General features: G+C 46.7%; 1 protein-coding gene across 3 annotated transcripts in view; it reads left to right on the forward strand.

The window, feature by feature from the left end:
• The window catches only part of LOC144782052 (delta(3,5)-Delta(2,4)-dienoyl-CoA isomerase, mitochondrial-like), a 221,724-nt gene that overhangs the window by 79,682 nt on the left and 115,552 nt on the right, over positions 1-26,490 (forward strand). For all 3 annotated transcript variants that reach the window (XM_078661188.1, XM_078661187.1, XM_078661189.1), the window contains exon 3: positions 889-977. In XM_078661188.1, coding sequence (XP_078517314.1) covers positions 889-977 — 89 coding nt within the window. The remainder of the gene's footprint in view (positions 1-888; positions 978-26,490) is intronic.

The following is a 26,490-nucleotide window of genomic DNA, read 5'->3' on the forward strand; positions in this document are numbered from 1 at the left end:
ACTGTATTTATTTAAATTACTACGCAGTCCGCTTTATCTATAGCGTCCGCGCTTATTCAATGATTTAATTGACGGAGTGGTCCGCTTTCAGTTTAGCGGAAATGCTTATTTAATTATTTATTTTATTAATTAATAGCGCAGGTTGATTTCACTTCCGTGGCCGCGCTGCAGAACATTTCTATATTGAGTTTTTTTGTTTTTGCTTTGTGTGAAAGTGCACCATATGCGATTTCACTTTAATATTGTCCGTGTCCCTTTGTTTAGACTCTGCCCCACTGTAACCTGAATATGGCAAGCAGTGGCTAAAGAAAGGTGCGCGGCCAACATTAAAGTGCTCTTGCATTTGCGAGAGTTTGAGCTATTGGCCTTAAAATAGAACAATGCTGTTTATGTATGTGTTGGGTTTAAAACCAATAAATAAAAGGCATTGTTATTTACAATGCCAATGGCTTAAACGCTCGCCGAAGCTAGACCTAGTCCATTGAAAATGCTTGTTCTATTTAGATCTGGGATTGGACAGTGCAGGTGTCAAAATGACCTATAGTTAACAATATACATAGAATGGACTTTAGGTCTGCCTCTTTTATTAATTGGCTTTCTTCAAACAACTCTTTGCTCAGCCCAGTTAACTGTTTATCTGTTACCTAACAGCAATGGCTGTTTGGGTGTACTCTTGATACTTCAATCGAGTGATTGCTTTGACCTGCATAAGGGGCTACTTTACAACTATAGCCCTCTCTTGTTGACTTGAATGTGTTTATGATGCATGCATTTGCACATACAACCAGACCTGTTCACTTTGCTAGTGCTCCTTTCTGTTGTTGTTAGGAACGGTCAGTCTCTTTGACTCTTATTCCTTTCCTCTTCCTTTGTCCTTCCGAACCCTAGGGAGATGGTGGAATGCTTCAACAAGATTGCCCAAGATTCTGACTGCCACGCAGTCGTGCTGTCCGGAGCTGGCAAAGTCTTCACTGCAGGTAACCAGAATGGCAATTTATACGTAGTGCCGCTTATTGCATATTAGCTATTTCAGAATTCTATACATAGCCAGTCCTACAGTTACTGGTTTAATTAGTATTAGATGTGCCGAAGGATTAATTGACTAGCCAATAATGTTCAGTTCAGACCTATGCCCCTTATGTTACATACTCTTTGAGTTCGTACCGCAGCTATCTTATTCGCGTCTGTCTGTGATTTGAGAATTTTAATATTTTGTTTCAACCTTGCGTGTCACGGTCCTCGTCATGTCTTCGCCAGGCTGGCCTGGTCTTCTCAAAATAGAATGTACAATTGTAGGTACACTTGCACTCGGTACTTTCCCAGCACATTTACTCTCCAGAACTGCTACCTCCATGCATTGTGACACTACAGCCACATTTTAGTGTAGGAAAACAAGGGTACCCCAATAAGTGAACCTGGGGTTATGATATGTTTTAGGTAAACAATGGTTCAGGGTGGGCCTTACTAGGTCCTGGATAGTAGCCCCGGGGGCGGGTGGTGTGAGAACAGTTTAGGCTGGACAATTTAATCAGAAAAAGGGGGGGGAGCGAGAGTGTGTAGGGAGACAAATGCAGTTTATTTGCAAACGATAAACAGAATTTTCCAAATATTATCAGGTGCTCACATAAGTAACAAGGTGTGTGTTGTGACATTAATTACAACAGAAAAAGGAATCCCAAGTAAGTATGTAGAATAAGTAGTGGTTCATGTTGTGGGGGGCTCGACGGCGTTCCGATCTTTTACTGAGTAAAGATCATCTTCAGGACAAGGAGGTGAGCAATCTGAAACTGAATTGAGGTAAGTAGAATTAATTATATGGTCCCTACAGTAGAAACAGAACATTTGTGAGAATGCTCCCAATGGTTTTACAAATCAGTTGACCAATCTAATTATGTCAATATCACACATTATTTTACAAATCAGTTGACTAATCTAATTATGTCAATATCACTCATGATTCTGGATCTCCAGTCAGGTAAGTTTCATGGCCAGTAACACTAATACGGACAAACTGACCTGGACATGGGCTCCGGTGGAAAAGATGTTATGATCTAATATCAATTGGCATATTCTTAATGAACAGGAATGCTAATATCCACTGAGATGGACAGTGGGATCTTTTCTGATGGATACTTCTAACGGCAGAATTCTCACCTTGTAAATGCCTCCTGGTGCCAGACTGGATCTGAGCATTTTTCTCAGCAATGTCCTTATGTGTTGGTAGTGGCATTGTGCGACTGCGTTAGATCCAATCTTCCATGGTCACAATCTGCACGTCAATGGCCTTTCTTTCTCTGCCATCTGATGCGGATCTAAACCTTGCTACCTTTATTTCAGCCACCTGACAGAAGACTTTAAAACATTTTTTATGGACATGTTTCTCCGCAAAACAACAGTTTTTATACCCTGCAAAGATTACCACAAACTGAACTCTATATTCAGATGGATAGTATGTTTACTTATTCTTAGTATCACAAAAAAACTAACAATATTGTAGCTTGTTGTACAATTCAAATTATTCTACAGTGTCTTCAGATAGGTTGATGATGCTTCCTAGATGGTTTCAGCTGACAATGTTTCGTCCCAGCTTGGAATTTTTTCAAGGCAGATCAAATGATGCATGAAAAAGGTAAAACATTAATAAAAACAATTATTTAATTCAATTGATTAAAATAGGTTAAAGGTTTGGGGGCGTGGCTTGAGCGCGCGGCAAGATGGCCGCTCACTAGAGAGGCTCTGCTCGGCTGAGCCTTAAATCCACCAAATATTCTCCTTTCACACAACATTGGTATGCTAAAAAATGAACGCGCCTTACCTCTTGAGTGTCCTGCCCGGTTTGGAGCGGCTTTTGCAGGTTGGAAACGTTGATGCGCCTGCTGGCGAGGGGAGCCTGATCCTGTGGCCTTTACACAAAATGGCGGCTCCTGTGCGACCCTGAGGTCTGCAGGCCGCTGCTGTGATGGGGCTCTCTGTGTCTGCAGAGGACATCGTTGCTACCTGTGGAGCTGGCCCTGATCGCCGCGCACACTTGGCGCTCACCGGTGGCCTGCCCCTCGGGCTACCGTTCTGAGCAGTGGATTGTAACCTTGCCGCCGGAGGACCTAGTGGTGCGGTACCCCTGCTGCCTCGGGCCCGTGAAGCCTGCCTGGTCAGCCCGGATCTGCTTGGAGGAGCTGCGCAGCACCCTGGGTGCTCGGCGCCGGCTGCTGTGAGTGGGGAGCGGCCTAACCTCTGGCTGGTGTCTGTGGAGGCGGCGCCATTGGGCCACGGCCTGCGAGCTGTGGTTGGGCGTGGGATCGAGTGGGAGTGTGGCAGACTGCGCTGGATGGTGGCCTAACGACGGGGCGGTATGAGGTGATACCTGGCTGGCAGTGATCGTTTGAGGCACTCGTGGTATATTGTATGGGGATAGCTGCTGAAGTCCGGGGTATAGTGCGGCTGCTGTTATGCTGAGGCGCAACGAGTAATGGGTAGATGCTGCAGTAACTTTGTGCCCTTGTAGTGGGTGGAGGCCTCCCTCTGCTTAATAGAATTGGCTTGGACTTACTTTTGGAAGGCTGTGCCCCTTTATGCTTCTCAACCCCTGTTGTACCTGTGCAGTATTGGCATTTTTTGGGCGGTGAACTGCTTCTTGTTGGGGGGGACCTCTGCGTCTCGCGCCATCGTGCCCTGGCGTGACTGTGGTGGGTCGCACCTCGTATAGCTGTGACTCAAAAGGCTTGCTTGCTATGACCAGAGACTCCCTGGGCCCTTTGTTGGTGAGAACCATCACAGCTGTGCAAATTGGGCCTGTGGTGTCGTGTCGCACTTTGCCGTGAGGACGACTGATAAAACTCAACCTTGACTCACCTTTGAAGCGCGCAAATACTCCAAGACTTCGCAGAGGGCGGCCTCGGATTCAGAGGCTGATGCCCCGGCTGCTGGGACGCCCACTCTCGAGACAACGCTGCAGGCCATGCAGCGCAGCTTGCAGTCCATAGGGGAAACCATGGCTGCTGTGAACCATCGCTTGGATCATATGTCAACGCAAACTTGAGAAACACAATGTTTGTATGGGAGAAGTAGAACAGCGTGTGTCTGCAACAGAGGATGGACTTAGTGAGGTTGCCGGGAAGACGCTGAACATGGAGAAGGTTCTATCTTTAATTCAGGCCAAGAATGAGGATTTGGAAGCCTGTTACCGGCGTAATAATATTTGCATAACAGGTCTCCCTGAATCCACGAATGTTGGCAAGATAGAGCTGTTCGTTTAGAACTTGATCAGGGAAATCTGTGGTGCCGAACAGCTGTCCCCCATGTTCATTGTCGAACGGGATCATAGAACCCTAGCGGCGCGGCCTGTTCCAGGCGCTCCACCTTGCCCAATTATAGTGCGACTGTTAAATTACAGGGATCGAGATGTGATTCTACGTATGGCACTTGACAAGGGGAACATTGTGCACCAGGGCAGCTCCCTTTCAATCTTTCCCGATTTTACAGTCGCGGTGCAGGCCGCAAGGAGGGAGTTTGGTGCCGTAAAAAAGTTCCCACATTCCGTAGGGGTCCCCTACGCTATGTTATACCCCGCTCACTTGCGCATTGGTCCTGAGGGCGACTCCAAAATCTTCACCAATCCCAAGGCTGCCCTTGAACACGCTAAACATTTGAAACGGACACAACAAGAGTCTCTGGTGCCTTCGGACATTAAGGAACAATAGGGGCCTAGCAACCTGTCCTTCATGTTATTGCTTTGTTGTCTGTCTTTGTATATTGCAGAAATGTTGTTTCTAACCATTCCTTCTCTACGCAGGTTGCTACATTTGGGACTTACTGCCTATATATGACTCTCTCTGACCAGGAGCTGGGGGAAACGCTGCTATTGTGTGATACGCGTAGATACCTGCAATGCTCAGCAACTTCTTACTATTTAGGAGGCTAGAAGCGCTCCGACGCCCCCTCATGGGAGTTTCCCATCCGTGCTTGTTTACATTATCTTGGTGGGTGGGTTGGGTAGGACTGGATTGGGACTGTTACTCTTGTTGGGGTCTGATTTACCAAATGTGGGATGTCTTTGGCAAGTTGGGGAGGCCGAGGTGGGTGGGGGGACGGGGGGATTGGGTGGACGGGGATCAGCTGGCACTATCTGAGTGGTATATGTTTGACTTCTGGCGCAATGTTCTGATTACTGTTCTTAGCACATATACGCATCTGAGGTCTATCAAGACTCATCAGTGGTACTTTTAGATTCCTATCTCGGAATGTACGTGCCCTTAACATTCCCAAGAAAATACGCACTGTGATAGCGAGCCTTGACAGGCTAAATATTCAAGTGGCCATGCTTCAGGAGACCCATCTCACCAATCTCTCTGAACGGACTGTAGGATGCGGTGGGCTGGGGTGCAGATTGTTTAGTCTTATTCCTCGTATTCCCGGGGAGTGATGATCCTGGTCAAGGAGGGGGTCCCATTTCAGGTTCACAGCACAGAGACGGATGATCAAGACCAGCTGGCTATTGTGTTTGGAACGCTTGGGGGTACGAATGTGCTGTTAGTGAATGTTTATGGTCCGAATGTGGACGATCATCCCTTCGCGGATGTGTGGCGTTGTATCTCTGCTTTTGCAGCTGCTGAGATTCTTTGGGGGGTAGATTTTAATACATGCTTGGATGTTAACGTGGACAGGGTGGGAGCGGGGGTAGTGCGACATAGGCTAACCACTGATGCAGTCCTGGGGATACTAGATGCCGGGAATTTGCATGACATTTGGCGTATGAGGCACCCTTGGGTCAGAGAGAGCACTTTTATCTCTACGGTACATGGTACGTGGTCCAGGGTGGACTATTGGTTTCTGTCGGAGGCTGCTTTTACCTGGGTAGTGAATGTTCAACACCTGGCCTAAACTCTTTCAGATCATTCTCCAGTTCTTCTTGAGCTCCGGGTTCCTGGTTGTGGACGCCCCTCGTTTTCGTGGCGTCTGCAGCCATCATCCCTGACTGATCCAGTTTTCGAGCATACAGTTGGGGAGGCTATTCATAATTTCTTAAGGATAAATGAGGGGACGGTTGACAATCAAGGGGTTCTTTGGGAAGCATTCAAAGTTACAAAGTTACAATTCGGGGGGGAGGGGTCTGTATTGGCACACCGGCAGGGGTCCTTCGGGATCTGCCCCGAGGATACACAAGCTGGCTGGGGAAATAGCTGCTCTGGAACAGGCCTATGCTCCTTTCCGGCCCCTGAGACGCTGTCTGCAATACGTGATCTTGTAACTGAACATAAAGAGAGAGTGGATCAAGAAATGGTGCACAGATCCTGATGGTGCACTGCCATTATTATGGGGAGGGGGAAGCTCTAGTCGCTCGCTGGCGCAGAAGTTAGCTACCCCGCGCAGCCATGCCTATATTACCGTACTGCTGGACGGGGAGGGAGGGGCTCATTTTGGCAATACTGAGGTTAGCAAAGTGGTGCTGGACTTTTATTCGGATCTATATGGGGAACAAAAGCGACCAGTTGCGGAGGATATACATGCCTACTTAGAAGATGTGGCGCTGGGTTGGCTGCCTCCACATTATAAGGAATACCTCATGCAGCCGTTTGACGTTGAGGACGTTAAGCAGGCCATTATGTCTCTCCTGACTTGCAAAGCAGCAGGGCTAGATGGTCCTCGCGCCACGCCTACTAGAAGTATTTGCTGAGGCGTATGATTCCGGAACTTTGCCTTCCTCACTTAAAGAGGCCCTATTAGTAATGCTTTTGAAACCTGATAAGAAGGCGAATGTCTGTGACTCCTACGGGCCCCTCTCATAAACATCAATGCCAAAATATTGGCTAAAATGATTGCAACCAGGCTCCAGCCCTTAATTCCCAAACTGTCCTTCCAGACCAGTCTGGATTTGTGCCCTCAAGATCCACAATGCATAACCCCCGTACAGTGTTTTCTACTCTACATTATTTTGAGCAGGATTTCCTGGCTGTGGCTGTACTCCTGGATGCGGCCAAGGCCTTTGATTCCATTCAGTGGGTATTAATGTTCACTGTCCTGCTGTCAATGGGCCTACCACCGTTTTTTTTTTTTTAAATGATTCACCTCTTGTACACTACACCAGTTGCATGTATTCGAGTGAATGGATGGGTCTCTGCTCCCTTTTCTATTAAAAGGGGCATGCAGTAGGACAGCCATGTTATTTGCGTTGATATTGGTGCTGACGACATGCTGCTCTATGTCCGCGAACCCGCCACATCTTTATTGGAGCTATTATGAGAGTATGTCAAATTTGAGAGACATTCAGGTTTGGGCATCAACTGGGCTAAGTCCCCCGTGTTTCCGCTAACTGCAGGTACTAAAGAGATTGACTTAGACTATCCTTTGCAGTGGTCGGTTGACCCAGTGAAATATCTTGGCATATGGCTCCATAGGGACCCTGAGGTGGTGATTACGGCTAATTACGTCAGGGTCGTTGACACGATCACAGACTAAGTTGCACGCTGGGCTAAGCTTCCCCTTTCACTTGCGGATCGCATTGCGGTCATAAAAACTTATTTTTTGCCTAAACTCCTTTATTCATTTGTTAATATTCCAATCCATCTGAACAAAGCGCTGTTCACTGCATTGCATTAGACTCTTAACATTTGTTTGGGAAGGTGGGAAGCCCAGTTGCAGCTGGAATGTACTGACTTTGCCATTTGAATGTGGTGGCTTTGAGGCCCCTGACATGCGCTTGTTTTACTTATGCGCCCAGGCGCAATTTGCGCACATTTGGTATTTCCCACAGAGGTTTCAGCCCCATATTGCGATAGAGACAGACTCCGTACTACCGATGCCGCTGATCTCGGTGGCGCTGAAGGGCGGTGGAGGAGGCCCGCGCAGTGAAATTAGTCCTGTTCACTGCACGGCCTGGGTGTGGAAAACTATTGCTAGCAGTGCTCAGTTGAATTATTTGCATGCGCCAAAACTGCTACTTGCTGCGCACCCTGGGATCTCTGCAGCTCGAGAACCGGCAGCCTTGAAGACATTGAGCACAGATGGGATTACTCGTATTGGCGACTTCAATAAACAGGGTTGATTCCGTACTCTGTTATACCTCCAGGCGGGTCAAGAAGCTGGACTGATGCTTGGGTTTACCTATGTGCATGTGCGGCAGGCAATTCGGGACATTTACCCTGCATTTCCGGAAGAACCGCGAACACTACTGGCCTTACAGGTGGTGCTGGGGGGTGAGGACCGAAGCGGTCTGATCACCAAATTGTGCAATGCATGGCTTCCGGAGCAAGACATAAGTGCATCTCCCTCTTACAGTGAGTGGAATACTATTTTTGGCTCTACGCTGACGTTGGAGGGCTGGAAGTTTTGCTGCGTCTAAACTGGGCGTCTTACGGCAAATTGCAACCTCCACATCATCCATTTTAAATACTTGCACCATCAAAGATAGTTAACTTAATTACCTATATCCACACGTTTATATTTGAATGGTAGATAAATGTACAGAGATATAGCTTCTTATATGCTTAAAGAATCACGAAGATCTCTAAAAGAAACAGATGGATGACATTAAGAGTAATCAAAGCGACCTCTAACATAACCATAAAGGTAATGGGCGTTCTGAACCCAGATGTGATAGAAAAAAAGGGCAATTGACCTCAAGCTTACATATTAAGATGAAATGGAACATCTAACCCAAGTGATACGCATGTATCGTTGCTTCCCAGTTCGGCGTAAATATGTATGTTCTATTACTTTCGCTACGTGACGCAACTGAACTCCATTCAAAGGTAAAGGTTGCCAATTCTGAAACCAAACAAACATGTACAATAAAAGTTAATCTTATTCATCCAGTGTACTTAACAGAGACTAGATTAATAATGAGTCCGTCCTTAAGGGTTCCTATGACATATTGCAAGATTCAATGTCTAAAATCTCAGTAACCGCGCTTGAGATCAAACCACTCTATATAAACTAAATGATATATAAAAGCTGATACCTGATAGAGACATCTAGCCGCAGATTCCCTAACTTAGAATATCCCCAGACGTGAGACTGGATCCGGATTTTTTTTGCAGCAGCACCTCTCGCGCCGCGGGACGGCGCCACACGACCCCTCCCTGACGTTGTCCTTGTACTTGACATCAGCGAGGTCATATAAGTCCCTCCAGGCACGCTTACGTCAGTTTCCTTCTTTTCCGCATGCAACGCGGATCCGGAGTGAGCTCCTCTGGCCTGTATTCAGGCCACTTTTTCAACGCTTCGCATCGGGAGCAGTGTGCCATGCCTTCGGGCTTCAAATCTTGTAATTCTTGTTCGCGGCAAATGTCCGCGACAGACCCGCATCGTATTTGTATGTGGGGTCTGGGCGAGCACCATGACTCCACGGAATGTGAAGCCTGCCAACATCTGAAACCGAAGTCTCGGCGGTAGCGCCGTATGAAGCTTCTCTCGGCACGGCTGTCCCGGTCTGAGTCGTCTCTCCCCCCGGCCTTGTCGTCGACTGCGGGTCCCTCTACTGTCCAGTTCCACCGTTGATCGCCCTCTGGGGTCCGGGGTTGTTTTTATTTATAATGTTTTATATAGCGCAAACTTGACCCAAGAGGGTATTCGAGCGCTTTACATTTAGGGTCATTGCGTTTAAAGTTACATCAGTTACAAGAGCAAAGTAAGGTACAGTACACATAAACATTGTTGCAACAATTCGTAGGAGGGAGGGGAGGAAGGAATAATAGCGGGGAGACGAGGAGGAACTGTGCCCAATGTCCGGCTGGGTAGGTAACGGTCAAGGGGGAAACCAGGGCCAATCTCCTTATTAGCTGTCTAGAAGCTCCACCGGGCATCAGCCTTATAGCTCAGGTCTCAGCGTTCAGGAAAACTAGTTTTGAGTTTATTTGATTTGAGAAGTTTATATAGTGCTGTCTAGACCCGGAGGAAGGTGTCCTGGCAGGGAGACAAGTAAGAACTGTGACTAATGTCCGGCTGGGTAGGTGACGGTCGTGGGGTAAACCAGGGCCAATCTCCTCATTCGCTGTTTTGCAACTCCACCGAGCATCAGCCATGTTGCTCAGGTCTCAGCGTTTGGGGGAAAAACGTTTTGAATAGATACATAGGCTACAGTAACAGAGTAAGGTAGTGGAAGAGCATGCCCCCAAAAAGGTCATGTAGAGCACCAGTCAATCTGAAATTAAGGAAAGCACTGCAAAGTCAGCAAGCTGCCACATGAACTGGGTACTGCAGCACTGTTCAATCTTTAAAATCTTCAGCACCCCATCTCTGGGAGTGAAATGTGATCCATAAAATAAGTGGTGCCACGATGAAAGGTTGCATATCCTTAGTATGACTAGCACCAACAGAAGGTTTAATACTGCGTGTCTCTCAAAGGGGAGGAATAGCAACATCTGTGCAAAAAAGGTGAATTAAGCTCTTCTTGCTTCATCTTCTTTTAAATCAGTTTCTACTTGGAGAATGGAAGGACTAATAAAACTAACATTTTCATCAATCCAGGGATTAAAACAAAGATTGTAATGGGAAAACAAAAAGTGCTACTACCTAAATTTGCACTGAAACTTTTGTTAACCACACTCGGGGAACATGGAGAAAAGAATAAACTATTGAAGCGCTTGTGCTGTAATAGAATAAAGGAGTGTAAACAAAACGACTCACCATATATGTTTAATATTATGCATACTGCCAAAACACTTTCTAGGTCTTGGGCCTTGGTGCTTGCTAAATGTGACATGTTGGTGGGAGGCAAAAGACCATAATGCATTTGCAAGGTACTTTCCAGTTTCTGCATCCTCCAAGCCTGGTCAAGTGCAAGTAAAGATGCTATGATGTAACTGAGGAAATGTTACCCCTTTGCCTCCTTTCCTCTCGCTTCAAGGACTCATGTTCTTGAGGAATACACATAGGAAGGACTGAGGAAACTCACAGGTGTGGATATGCCTTGGTTCTTCCATTTCCAGATAGCAGTGCAGAGACATTGGCCACACGATGGATCACAATAGGAAACCTATGCAGAAGGTTGCAGCACCACAGTGAACTGGGTTCCTCTGAGAATTATCAGTATCCCCTAGGTCTTACTCTCCACTGCGGCAGTATGTTTGCATTTTCTGACTAACATGGTGCTGCCTCTAATGAAAAGAGCCAATCAAATGTGTTGAGAAAACTTTGTTGAATACAGGACCAGAGCGTAGCCCTTATTGTTCTTCACCTGAAAGCAAGTAGTAAAATCACCCACATAGGGTTGTCATTTTAGTGCTCTACTGCTGGTTGTTTACCACTAGAAGTGGCCATCTTCAAGGCTGCTTCAGACCAATCTTCATAGCTGAACGAAGGTTTAGGATATATTCATTTGAAAGTTTTACTAAACCTCTTTGGCCAATTCAGAGTACAGTTAAAAAAAACAAAAAGTTACTATCCACCAGTGCTCTATTCCTCAGTCGACATGCCTGAGCTTCTGATGTTCTTTTCGAAGCCACCTTGAACAGATCTTTTTTCTGAAATTCATGAAGCCAAGATTTACCCACAGGCTTAGAGTTAGGTGCATTCCAAAATCTGAGCCCTGTAAACTCACTGTTTAATCAAATATGCACGTGCCAAGCACAATTTCGAAAATGGTAAATAGTTGGTGTTAGACCCGGTGCCATTGGCGTGAGTCTCCCTTCCATTTTTTACTGATTGCCTCCTCTGTTTTTGATATGTTTTGCTGGTTATATGCTTTGGGCACTGTGCCACTGCTATTCAGTGCCATAGTGCAAGTGCTTCCTATGTTAAATTGATTTATTAATTAGTGACTCCATGATTGGGTCATTTGATTTACTTATCAGACCCTTGTACAGTGCACCTTGTGTGACCAGGACTTGTAAATCAAATGCTGCTGGTGTGCTTGCAGCACTGGTTGTGCCACCCACAGAAGCAACTTTTAAAGTGTGTCTCAGGCCTGCCATTGCAAAGCCTATGTACAGTCTAGTACTGCCATGCTGACTTGACAAGTGCACCCACTTGCCAGTCCCTAAACCTTCCCTTCTCTTCATATCAGACACCCCTAAAGTAGGCCCAAGGGCAGGGTGCATTGTAAGTATATGGTAGGACAAGCCCTGGTGTGTGTGGCATGTCCTAATAGTGAATTACAGTCATTTTTGTATTTCACTATTGCAAGGCTACCTGCTCCCCATAGGCCAGAATGGGAAGTTTGATTATTAAATCTGTTAATCCTAACTGACTCAGGTAACATGGTAGAAATTCGAATTTAGTATTCCTGAACTCCAAATGATCAAATATATGTTTTAGTAAAGTTGGTTTTAACATTCTGTGTTTGAAAATACCACTTTTAGAAAGTAGGTATTTTCTTGCCTAACTATCCAAGCCTGCCTCTGCTAGGTTGTGTATTCTTTTTCTGGAGTTTGAGTGACAGGGGCTGGGGGATTCCAGGAGAGAGGATGAGTCAGACTTTAGACCACTTCTGGGAACAAGACAACCCTTTTTCCAAGGGGGAAGAACCAAGGAAGCTGCAGGAGTTTAGACTGCCCCTCTGCCAGTGTGCTGTTTGCTGGGTTGGCCTGCAGTGGTTTCGGATTGTCGCATCGCGGCGCCATCTTGCGCATCGCAACCAGGCCACATGCCGATAATGTTTGCATCATCTCCGCTCCGGTGTTCTCCACTTGGTAAGTCGAGGCGCTTGTGGCCTAGGTCATCGACCTCACCTTCTTCTGTGGTCAGGGGCTCTGGTTCCTGTAACTTTCCAGACGTGCGCCCCCCCCCCTCTATCCACCCTTTCCGGGTGTGGGGGCTACTCGGGCCCAAATGGAGGCCTATGCTACGGCCTTGCAGGCCTTCCTTGGGTCCTCTCCCGTTCCTGAGGCATCCGCGGGGCTTCTGCTTCTTGTGGGGTCCCCGACGGACTTGCCAGAGGGTTCGCCCCTGGCACCAATTGAGCCCTTGCCTCACAGGAACGTTGGAGATGTGGTGTTGTTAGGGCGCGGGCCTGCTGGGTCCCCCTCTACTCTCCACGTGGAGTCGTTAGAGCACGGCCCACCTGGGTCCCCCTTTTTAACCCATGGCGCTTCTGCCGCACTGCATAGCCCCGGGTGGGTCTCTGTGGCGCCGCAGGTGGTTGCCCGTGCTCATAGCCCTGACTTGAACACACCCCAGTCTTCCGGGCAGGCAGCCGCCTGTCCGGAGCCGGGGTCGGCGCCGTCCCGGCACCAGAGGCTTGCCTCCTCGGCTCTGCCTCCGCTCCTTTCCCTGGAATTAGGGCCTGCTCTAGATGAGGCGGAGCCGCCGCCGAAAGATTGCCACCCCGGCCGGCGACCTCTACTTCTTCAGAGGGGGAGCTTGTCATTGTTTCGGCGCCAACTCGACGCCGGAGGCTGCCGAGTCGGCGTCTGACGAGGCACAATCGGCGCCGACAAGTGGTGCTTCAATGCTGGGGCAGGAACGCCTTTGCATTCACTAGTGCAGCCCTTCGGTCCTTAAACACTGTGTGTGTTGTGGCTCGGGCTACCTCTGCCCTGTGGGACTCTGCAGAGTCTTTGCTTACTGCCACTTCCGAAGGTGCTCGAGCTGACCTCCTTCACTCCATTCGAGATGGCCGCGACCTGGCCGACTTCACAATCCGTTCAGCCTTAGATACTGTGGATTCTTTGGGCTGAGCTATGGCGAATTCTGTTGCCTTGAGGCGTCACGCTTGTTTGCGAGATAGCGTCTTCCCTGAAAATATCTGGGAAGGTCTGGTTGATTTACCCTTTGATGGGTTTTGCTCTTTGATGCTCACGCCGAGTCGGTGGTTCACCGGCTGCTGGCGGGCTTTCGTCCTCCCACTTAGGTCCTTTTAGGCTTGTCTTCTGTGGTACTTTTTCTTTTTGCATCCTTTAGATGCGCTCTGTGTTTAACATGGGCAGTAAGCTTTTAGATGCGCTCTGTGTTTAACATAAGCAGTGAGCTTTACGTCTTCTTTTTTATGTGGCCATAGGTGATTACCCTTTTATTAGCATCTCTGGATGCGTTTTGCTTTCAGTTGCCTGTTGGCCTTCTGTCCACAGATTGTTGTGTCCTCTGCTTGTGGTTTTCAGCCGGTGGCTCAGCTCGGTAATGTCATTACGGCCCGAACTCAGTTCATGGGTGCCGTTCGTTGCTGCATTCTATGACCTGGCTTATTGCCCTAAGAGGTGTCCCCCGTACTCCGGGGTATACATACTCCATGTGGGGTAGTTGTACGCTATTATATAGGCTTGCTATTTCACCTGGCCTGGAGATAATGTGGGCTCCATGTGCCAATTGTAGGTCCGTTGTACGGTGTTCCATATTTTTCCTTGGTACTATCTGCTTTCGCGATGGTTATCCACCTCTTTTGGAGGTTTCATGGTCTCCTCTTCGTAAATGCCCCCTATCTGCTCTTAATGTGCTAGGTATGGTCCTGCGTATAGATTATGTCTACATACTGGTTGCCTTGGTTTCTTCTTCTTACGTCGCCACCTCTTGTCCTGGTTGCAAAGTTTGGACCAATATCTCCATGTGTGGGGGAACCTTTCTAGCTGGTTGCAGGTTGCCATAGGTCCTCCTTGCTTCCACTTTCTAGAGTGATTTTTCCAATTGTCATATGCTCCCTTTTTGGTGTTCGACACTGTCCGTGTCTTTTGGAAGTGTTGGTCTTGGGTTCTGAGACTCTTTCTGCCATTCGTTGACTTGGTGTTTTTGGCCTCTTCCTTCGGATAGGCCTACTCCTTGTTAAAGCTTTACCTGTGTGACAGTTCTTCTGATGGCAGTGTTCATAATTACTGTCTGCGAGTCTATATTGTGGTTGGTCCTCCCTTTGGCTTCATGCTGCCCGGTCAGGCGCTCTTCTCTTCTTGTGTAAGCCACTTTAAGGTCTCTGTTGCCGTTGCCGGTGGCATATTCTACCTGCTTCAGCAGGTTAGGGATTGATGCTATTGCCCCTCTTTACCCTTTTAGGGTTAGGTGTGCGTTGGCGTGCTTCTTGTCCTGCTGGCTATTTCCAATGCATTGCTCAGGGCCTGCCTTGCCTTTGGGCCTTGCTACCGGCACTTTCGGCTTCCTTTTATAACCTAATCTGTTACGCGCTGGTGCATTTCTTCAGGTTCATTCCAAGCTTGGGTTAATGCACTTTTCGCGCGCCATTTAGTGGAGAGTGATTCTTCTTCTCTCTCTCTCTCCTGAGGATCATACCATTCTACCTTCTTTTTTATACTGGTATGGTGTGGCGCCTTTCTGGCATGTTGTCGGATATCTTCTATCCTGTGACTTCTGCTCTTCGAGCTGCTGGGGTTGCTGTCGGACTCTTCTGCCACAGTCTCTTTCTTTTTATCTATCACCCTGTTGCAGAATCACATGCCTGGCACTTTCTGTTGTCCTGTCGCAGTCCCGCCCCCCTTTTGGAGTATGACTGTGGTATCTATTCTAAGTTAAGGAATCTGCGGCTAGATGACTCCATCAGATATACGAGTTACTTACCTTCGGTAACGAGGTATCTGGTAGAGACGTTGTCTAGCCGCAGATTCCTTAACGCCCACCCAGCCTCCCCGTTCTGCGAGGACCTTTTTGGTGGTATTCTCCACTGGCCTCTTCTGTTGCCATTTGGTTTTATCTTCAAGGGCTTTAGATTGTTGCACTCCCCTGGGTGCTTTCGTAGTCTCAGCAATGAGCAGAAAGAGGTAGAATATAGGTTAGCTAAGAGCAAAAAGGGGCAAGATCTAGGTCAGGAAAGAGAGAGAATAATGGTCAGAAATGAGCAGAAAGAGGCAGACTGTAGGTCTGCAAAGATTATAAAGAAGCAATATAAAGGTGAGAAACTAGCAGAAAGAGGCAGAATTGAGGTCGGAATGAGCAGAAAAAGGCAGAATGAAAGTCAGATAGAAGCAGAAATAAGCAGAATATAGGTAAGCAATACATATAAAGAGGCCAAATAAAGGTCCGCAATGAGCAGAAAGAGGCAAAATAAAGCTGATAAACAAGCAGAAAGAGTCAGAATAAAAGTAATAAACAAGCAGAAAGAGGCAAAACAAAAGTGAGACATGAGCAGAAAGAGGCTAAATAATAGTCCTAAATGAGCAAAAGAGGCAGAATAAAGGTCATCAATGAGCAAAAAGAGACATGACAAAGGTGAGAAACAAGCAGGAAGTGTCGGAATAGAGGTCATAAACAAGCAGAAAGAGGCAGAAAAAAAGATCAAAAATGAGCAGCAAGAGGCAAAATGAAGGACAGAAACGAGCAGCAAGAGGCAAAATAGAGATTAGAAACTGCAGAAAAAGGCAAGTCAGAAACATGTAGAAAGACGCAAATAGAGATCAAAAACGAGACGAAAGAGGTAAAGGTCATAAATGAGCAGAAACAAAAGAGTAATAAGAAATGAGCAGAAAGAGGCAAGAAAAGGTCAGAATCTAGCATAAGGAGAAAGAGGCAAAATAGAGCTCTAAAACCAGCAAGACTGACAAAATAAAGCTCAGAAACTAGCAGAAAGAGGCAAAATAGAGCTCAGAAATGAGCAGAATGAAGCAAAATAAAGGCCAGACATGAGCACAAAGAGGCAAAATAAAAGGCAGAAATGAGCATAAAGAAAAAAGATAATCATCACAAACAAGCACAAAGAGGCAAATGAAATGTCAGAAACAAGCACAATGCATTTCAGAAACAAGCAGAAAGACGAAATATAAAGGTCAGAAGTGAGCAGAAAATGAGCAGGTACTCATGCACCCTCTCACGGAACAACTCAGACACTCTCACATCCATTCACAGACTCATGCATTCACTTACAGACAAACTCGGGCATGAACACCCATTCACAGACATGGCCAGACACTTATACAACCACTTACAGAATCACTCATATTCTCTATCCCACCTTCTCAGAGACTCACGTACAAACTCACATACCGCTCAGAGATTCACACACCCACTCACAGACCCACTCAGACACTCATATACCTACTTGCAGCCCCACTCATACTCTCTCACACCCATTTACAAGCCTACACCTCACTCATATACCCACTGAGATACTCAAGCACTCAGTGTCAAAGGTTAGTGGTTAACGTTAGGAAATAAAAAAAATTAAAATGTACAAATTCACTTAGAAGACCAAAGGTCAGGGAAGCTTTTTTTTTTTTAAAACAACAAAATTCACTGAAAAAACTAAAGGTTACAACAATGTTTTATAGTTAGGCTCAGATTTCACTTGTTCAAAACCAGTGATATTCAGCAGTTATAGTTACCTGAGCTAACTATAACGTATGCTCTGCAATGCACCTCTTATGACCGAATATATTACATCACTTTATGACATGGTCAGTGACATCACTCATGACATCTCAAATTACATCACTGATGACATCATCCACAGAACCACTCACACACCAACTCACACCCCCATGCAACGTCTTATACTCCAACTCACACACCCAAACAACTACTCGCATACCTATTTACAAACCCATACAAGTAAGCACACAACCACTCACTTATTCATAGTCACTCACATACCCACCCACCCACCCATAAAGCCTGATCTTATAACCAGTCACTTACTGATACAGCCACTCACACAACTACACACTCACCCACACCGGTACTGGCACACCCAGTTATTCACCAATACAGCCACTCACATACCCACTCACTCACCCATACAGCCTCTCAGCAGAGTCACTCACTTTCCCATAAAACCACTCCCTCAACCACACAACCAATTGCATGCCCATTCACACATCCAAACAACCACTCACACAGCCAGTCACTCTCCCATACAGCCAATCCCACAGACATTCACTCCTCCATACAGCCACTCACATATCAACTCATTTAATTAAACATTCATTCAAACAGCCATTCACTCACCCCTACACCCACTTACACACCCAGTCACTCACTCATACAGCCATTCAGATACACACTCACCCATATAGGCACTGACACAGCCACTCATCCACCCTTACAGCAACTCACACTGCCACTCATTCACCCACGCATACAGCCATGGAAACACCCACTCACTCACCAATACAGCCACTAACCCAGCCACTGTGTCACCCACTCAGCTACTCAGACACCCACTTATATACTCATACAGCCATTCACACATCCACTCACATACCTGTACCATCACTCAGATACCCACAGTTACACAGCAACTTACACTAACTATGTTAAAAAAGGAATCACTCAGTAGAACACAAAGTGTACTAATTTAACATTTGTGGTACCTTAGTATGTTCAATTAACACACAAAAACATCTAAAAAAAAGACTCACAGTCACTGGATGATGTCATCAGATGTGGCCAGGCCCTGTTTCCAACCCCACTAAGGCCAGCAACCCAAGGCTGTGTGCAATGTGGCGTTGGCCACAGAGCCTGGAGTGTGACAGTCCCTGTGGCAGCCAACTCCATGCTGCGCATGGCCTTTCACACTAAAACTTAAAAAGTGGGCCTATTTGCTTTATCAATGAGTGAGCATATCAAATTATGTAAAGCACATCTATCATCTTTCTCCAAAAATCACCAACATTTTAAATCAAATATTTATTCTGATAATTCACACACGCAATGTTCAATAATAATGATTTTGATAAAAATATTTAATAAACTGTTAATAAAAAAAAGAAATCAACATATCTATGACTCTTTCTTTTAACATTTATGATCGCATTTGGTGGGTTGAAAAATGTTAGAAGAAAATCTCAGACTTTTTTTATTTTCAAATAAACCCAACATGTCTCTGAGTCTTTCTTATAAAATATTCAGCCCACAATATGCAATCATAAAAACAACGACAAGAGAGTCACAGTCCAGCTGAAGAACATAGAGATCCAATTCAGAGTGTTTAAAGAAATTGTAAATTCCCCTGGAGTCATGGATTTAATGACCCTGGAGACATACCATATTACTTTGGAATTTTTGGGAGGCTGCTGCAATTCCTGCAGCAGCCCACAACATTAAACTGCAGGCAGTTGAAACGAGTCATGGTAGCCCTCTTATAAAATAACTGCAAAATAACTCCGGAGTGTTGGCAATCCTTTGTGGATGATGTGAGAAGTGAGGATTGATCGAGTACTTTTGTGGAGATTGCTTACTCCACCACAACCCAACACACCTTTCATTCTAGCTTTCTGACAAGTTTGGGGGAATACCAATCAGTCATGATTTATGAATCACTTTATGCCAGTTTTCCTTTGGAAAGTGCATGGGGAAAACACATTTTGGGACCTCCCCCACTTTTTCTCAGCCCCCCACTTGATGGATCACTCCAAAACTTTCCATGTAAACTTACCTATGATGTAAATTATGCCTTCAGAAAACTAATATCTATATCAAATGTCATCATTTTAAACAACATGTACCCAGCCTTGCCATCTCAGCACCAAGCATGTTGAGGAGGTCCTCCCCCAAGCCAATTGGGTCAGGCCTGGCGTGCATCAACTGCCCCTGGGTCTGGGAAACCAAGGTGTGGTGGTACATGCTGCACCACACGTTTCTTCTACGCTGCTTGTGCGCTGCCAATGTGTACTCTTTTCTGGGCCTGTTGCCTTCTGCTACATGAGTGGATGTTGGCGCTGTCCAAAACAAATCAGCACTGTCACCTCCACCTCATAAAAAATATGGTGGGGTGTTAAACCCTTGCACTGCAGTGGACAACAGGGTGTCCGAGAGTGCATTCAGTGCTGTCTGCCTTTGTCCTTTGATATGGATAACTAAGGGAAAAGGGAAGATATTGCAAAAATAGACAAGCGAGGAACAGAAAATGAAAAGTTAGCACACAGGACAGGCATAATGTAATAAAAAGTGAAAATAAATTGAAAAAGTGAAACTTTGATAAAAATGGGTTTGGTGAAGGTAGTTGGACTTAAGAGCAGTGATACGTTCCAAAGTGTGGCCAGAGCAGGCTTAATTGAATAAAATGGCTACATGATTATATAATAGGTCTTGTACTTCTGTAGTATTTTCTTTGAATTTGAAATAAATCCCTAGTATAATTTTTCAATATGCAGACCCAGAGATGTAATTTTGCTTATTTGTTTTTTAATTTTACATAATTACATAAATGCAATTTTTGCAAATCTCTCACACAGTGTTTATTTAATTACATTAAGTTGCATTCAAATAATTAAATGAGAGAGTACACAGTGGTAGCAGCTAGCATCAGGTTTTAACGTTAAAGTTATTCTGTGTAGACCAGATTGCGTAAGTAAAGGTTTTTGAATTTAAATGTAGTTTAATACTTAACAACTGTTGGGATTAGGGTTAGATTTAATATTGCATGGCAGTTGCTCAATTAGCCGAATTTCATCAAAATGTGTTTATTTAATATGACAATTATGCATTTTACGAGCCTCTGCCAAGCCTTAGTGGGGCAAAATGCTTATGATTTCACAGTAAATATAAGAGCCACAGCAGCACTGTATGGGAGATCCAGCTAGTTGGTGGGGCAGGTGGTGTGTACTGGGGAGCTGCTGGACTGCGTCCGGAGGCTGAGAGGAACTATCCGTGACGTTGCCTGTCTCCATTCCACCAGCGGATGAGGTTCTGCCATCTCCCCATACCATACTGGACATGGCGGAGACTCAGCGAGAGGCCTGCCGGTGCAGAGAAGGCGCACACAGCTCGGGCAGGAGTTACCGATCCTATGGGGATCCCACCCGCCATTGCCGACATCCACCGCGAGATGAGAGACGGTGAGCGGGGACATTCCTAACATTGTTGGGAGCACCAGGGGGCCTGATGGTGAGCCTGCGAGGCGGAGGCCCCCCTCACTGTCCCCCTTGGTCATTTTTAGGGCATAAGTCTGTATTGGAGAGCCTATATTTAACGAGCCTGACCCCAAAATGGCACCTACAGAAGATCGTCACCAGGGGTCATGGGGGCAACACCCCAAGGGAGGCCCCCACAGACATCAACAGCATAGTGGCCTCAGGTTAGATGGTAATGACAGCAACAGCACCGCCTCTAGAGAAGACTACGATCGGCTTTAAGACCAACCAAGTAATACTCCAGAGGCTCCCCGCCTGATCCCTAAATGGCAGCTGTCGCTCCCCCCCCCCCCCACCCCCCCTAGCAACAACAACTCGGAAATACCCACCTCGGGAGACAAGCATTCACTGGCTCTGCCCTCAAGCTCCTCCTCTGCACAACAATCTCCATCCCCCTTTCCTGTTGAGCAAAAGATAAAAATGGGGACCGGCTGAATGTTAACACCAAGACCAGAACCCCTTGCCTGACCCCAAGATGGATGCCATTATAGTCCCTTCCATGTTGTGTTCCTACTTTGAGATATTTAATTTGACATTGACCCTTCCCCCATCAGGACATTGAATCTGTGAACTTACCCCTGACCGTGGAGACCTAGTTTTCTGGCTGACGCTCGGTGGAGCTACCTGGTAGCTAAAGAGGAGATGGGCTATGGATTTTCCCCCTCGGCCGTCACCTACCCATCTGGACGTTGGGAAGATTTTTTCCTGCGTCTGTCATATGCTCCCTCCTACTCCTTTACCCTACACCATTACCCCTCTACGCTCCATTTATTTTGCCCTCTATGTTCTTTAAATGTTTTCCAATTTGAGACCTAGCTATTTGGCCAATACCCGGTGGAGCTAGTTGACCGCTATAGAGGAGATGGGTTTTGGGACTTCCCCCTCGACCGTCACCTACCCAGCCGGACTTTGGGCGGACTTTCCTTTGTCTCTCTGCCGTACCTTCCTCTTAACACCTGTCCTGGCCCTAGTCCCCACCCTGTTTATCTCTTCGCTCTACTCCTCTCCACTTTCCTGCTGCTAACCTCTGCCTTCACCTGTCCTTGCCTTTGTCCCCACCCTGTCTGTCTGCAATTTTCCCTCGTCATTTGAGATCTAGCTATGTTGTCTGATGCCCGATGGAGCTACCTGGTTTAGCTATAGGGGAGACAGGTCAGGGATTCCCTCCTTGGACGTCACCTACCCAGTCGGTCTTCAGCCAGACTTCCTTCGTCTCTCCTGTCGTCTCTTCCCGCATCCTCCCTCTATTTTTGTCTCTCCTTCTCTCCTCTCTCAATGTATTGAGACTGAACTATTTTGTCAAATGCCCGATGGAGCTACCTGGTTTAGCTATAGGGGAGATGGGCAGTGGACTCCCTCCTAGGTCGTCACCTACCCAGTCGGCCTTTAGACAGACTTCATTTCGTCTCTCCCTGTTGTCTCTTCCCGTATCCCCCCTTTCTCCCCTTCCATGCCCCCTCCACGCTCCATTTATTTTGCCCTCCATGTTTCTTTAATTGTTTTTCCCATTGAGACAGAGCTAATTGGCCAATGCTCGGTGGAGCTACCTGATAGCTATAGAGGAATATGGGTTTTGGGACTTCCCCTCGACCGTCACCTACCCAGCCGGACTTCGGACAGACTTTCCTTTCGTCTCTCTGCCGTATCTCCCTCCTATCCCTTTACCCTTACCCCCTTCCCCTCTACACTTCAATTATCTCTCCTTCTATACTCTTGCAATTGTTTGTCTAGCAACTGATGTAAATTGGAACTGATGTAATCTTGTAATGTAATTTTTGTGGAACCTCATGTAAAGCGCTCTGATACCTCTGGGTCTAGCCAGCGCTATATAAAACTCTTGAATAAATATACAGTTAACCTCTGCTTCTTTCTGTTACATGGTGCCTTTGATTCACTGGAAGATTTGTTTTCCTCTCCAGTTCCCTTCCCTTCAGTCTGCTCTACTGCCTCGGGTCATGGTCTCCTCGTGGTCATCCTCTTTGAGGGTCGGTTGTTCTCTGTTTCCTAACTCTGTTTTTAGAGGGGAAAGGCCAGTCTTCTCTTTCTTTCCTATAAGTGGACTGTTGTTCTTTCTGTGTTCCATTCCTACTGGAGGGCACAGTTCCACATGGCACTATCAGTCTATTTCTGTCTGTTGTAATGTTCTTCCCTTGTCGCACTCGAGAAGGGGCCTCCGCTTGGCCTGCGAGGCTCTTTTTCATAGCCTCCACTTCTGTGTGTAGGCGGTGTCTATTCTGTATGTAGCATGGTGTCTTCCACCATCCCCCCTTCTTTATTCACGGAATTTTCATTCCTCGCACACTGTTCCCATACTTTCACAGTTTTTAGTTGGTGGCTCCGTGTTGGGCCGCGGAAAAGTTTCTCCGAAGAAAACTGACGTCAGCTCCCCGGGAGGGACTTATATGACCTCGCTGATGTCACGTACGAGGACGACGTCAGGGCGGGGTCGTCTCGCACCGTCCCCCGGCGAGTAGAGGTGCTGCTGCAAAACAATTCTGGATCCAGTCTCACGCCTGGGGATATTCTAAGTTAAGGAATCTGCGGCTAGACAACGTCTTTACCAGTTACATACTTACCAAAGGTAAGTAACTCGTACATCAAAGCCACAGAAATGTATACAGAGCTCCTACTAATTTTACACAACTCCAAGGTTTACAAAAAGGGAAATCTAGTTCCTACCCATATGATAATTGATATCAAGAGTAAGCTGGTCTCCGAGATGGTTAAAGACCTTGATAAGTCCTTAAAAAGATCTTGGGAGAATTAGCAAAAAAAATAAGGTGGTGACATATTGTGAATATATGACAACAAGAACCTTTTCCTGAACATTCAGGAGACCAGTGGCCTTGATACCTCACATGACACTGGCCTCAAGTCTCCACCTGGCCCCTCTGTGGAAGAATTTGACTAATTTGCAATGGCAATCAGAAGGGAGAAAGAAGTTCTTGACCAGCTCTGCTCATTGGAAGTTAAAGCAAATGTACACGCTGAGGTGCTGAAGCCAGGGCGGACCTCTTCAGAACCACTCATTTTCAGTGAGGTTCTCACAGACACCCTTTTGGGAAGCTGGACGAAGATTGGATCTTGCCCTCCTGTTTATGGTCAAATAGCCAGAAGACACAGACCAACTCCAAGAGACCTATCTTTTGTCCTAAAGCACCCTAAAGCTCAGAGCCTCATGGTTCTGGCTTCTACAGGTAGACTGAATCTAAAAGTGTTTCCCAGCTCCCTGCCAGACAAAGAAACTAAACGGAAGTTCTTCTCTGCCAGCCTTGCAGCCATGTGTGCAAACTCGAGTTGCCTCCTGGGGCTCTACTCTCACATGTTGTCGGTCATTATGAGCGATATCTTGCCCAGAGACCCAACATTTTCACCAATCTCAAAGAGATCATCCAAGGTGGTCAAGACCTGGCAAAGAATGTTATAAGATTGGGCCTGGATTACACCAACTGTCTTTATAGGGAAGTTGGTACCAGTGTGGTGCCCAGGCGTCCTGCACAGATACGTTCTACAGGCGTATTGAGTGATGTCCCAGGTATCTCTCATGGGCATGCCACTTGATGGTACCCATCTCTTTAAAGAAAAAGCATGCTCTGCTTTAGAGCGCTTCAAAGAAAGCAAAGCAACAGTGCACTCTTTGGACTAGCAGTGCCCGTACAGCATTTTCACTAGCAGTATCTGCCCTTACGAGGCTTCAGAAGAGGCTTACAGCAGAGAACATGATAGACCCTGCTTTAACAACGGTCCTCCCATGTCTGTCAATGATCTGACCAACAGCGGCCATGCCCCTGGGGGTAACAAGCTACACTGATTCCCCCCCGCCACCTCTCCACTGTAACACCCCCTTATATTTGCCCTCAATGGCGCACTGTCACACGGTCGAAGGCAGGATAAGTTCTAATCTCCAGGGGTGGCAATGCCTCACATCAGACAGGTGAGTGCTTCTAATTTTCCCACATGGTTACTCCCTACCCTTCTTTTCCACTCCTCTGAATATGCTACCTACTCCACAACAACTTCCGGAGGACCACTTATCCATTCTGGAAAGGGAAGTTCAAGCTCTCTTGGTGAAGGGAGCCATGAGAGAGTACCGGCATCAGAGGTTAGGCGTACTTGCTACTCCGGCTACATTTTGGTGCCGAAGGACAGAGTGCTTTTTCCTATCCTACACCTCTGACTTCTAAACTTCTTACTCAAGAATTACATTTTCAATGTGGTCGCCCTTGTCCACGTTCGTTCTGCCCTAGATCCAGGTAACTGGATGATGGTATTGGATTTGTAGGATGCCTAGTTACACATTCCCATCCTACAGTCCCACAGACATTTCCAGTAGTTTTCGGTTGGCCAAGAGCATTCTCTGTGCCCCTTCTTCCTTACCAGTGCCCTTTGGATGTTCACGAAAATTATGGTGGTGTGGTTCCTGCTCATCTTTTGCAGTTGAGAATACCAGTCTTCCCATACCTTGATGACCGGTCCTCAACCAGTCACAAACCGCCTCTAGACAATGGCTTGCCTGTTTACATCTCTGGGCTTCTACATCAGTGTGTCAAAGTCTCACCTGATTCCATCACAGAAGCTTCCTTTAATTTCAGCCATCTGGGATACTGTGCTGTTGCAAGAGTTCCCTGTGCCTCAAGAAGTACAGGACATTCAGGCTTTGATCCAGATGTTTCAATCTTTGGCCTGGGCCTCAGTAAGAGTATCTTTGAGGCTTCTTGACTTCTTGGCCTCCTGCACAGAGCTAGTGGACCATACCAGGTGGCACATACAGGTTTTACAGTGGGATCTTCAGTCTCAATGTGCTCAGCACCAAGGGAGCCTCTCAAATTCTGTTAAGGTGTCATAGGAGACTGCAACAGATCTACAGCGGTAGCTGCTGGACTGCGACTGCAAATGGACTGGTGGCAGACCTCTCTCCCTACCCTACCCAGAGCTGACTGTTGTAACAGATGCATCATTGCTGAGCTGGGAATGTAATCCAGGAGAGGTGAAGATCAAAGGACTTTGGCCTCTGGCGGAAATCTGCCTCCAGATCAACTCAGAGTTGTTGTCTATTGTCTTGGCATTGAATGTTTTCCTCCTGTCCATCAATGGAGAATGGATGCAGGGTCTAACGAACAAAACCAATGCCATGTGGTATTGCAGCAAGCAGGGCAGAGTGGGCCCATGGGTCCTGTGCCAGGAGGCTCTGCGCCTCTGGAACTGGCTGGGTAGGGACATCTCCCTGATCGTCAAAAACCTGGTAAAATCTTCAAACACCAGGGTGGAGAATCTTAGCCACCGTTGCCCAGCAGATCACAAATGGTGGCTGCACATATAAGTGGCACAGGGCACTTTCCCAAAATGGGGCGAACCCTAGTTCGATATTTTCACAGACAACGTGACGCGTCCACCAACTTTTTGTGCATTGGAGTTTCCAAGCCAGTTCTTGCTCAGAGATGTTTTTTGCCTTAATTGGAATGAATGACTCCTCTTCAACTTCCTGCCTCTGACTATCCTTCTCAAAGTTCTGGGGAAAAAATCTCGAATGAACAGGCTCAATTTGTCTCCGGATTTGTGAGGAGACTATGGAACTCAAAACCTCTGGCCATGAGCATCTGTCCTCATTCCAACTGTCTCTTTGGGAAGGCCTCCTGTCACAGCAGCAGGGCAAGTTCTGCACCTGAGCCTGCACAGCTTACACCTCCACACGTGGAGATTGACCAGCAAAAGCTGACAGCCTTCAATATGCTTCCCAAAGTAGTAAATGTCATTTTGGCAGCCAGACTTTAATCGA

The sequence above is a fragment of the Lissotriton helveticus genome, chromosome 9 (assembly GCF_964261635.1).
Source record: "Lissotriton helveticus chromosome 9, aLisHel1.1, whole genome shotgun sequence".
Classification (NCBI taxonomy): Eukaryota; Metazoa; Chordata; class Amphibia; order Caudata; family Salamandridae; genus Lissotriton; species Lissotriton helveticus.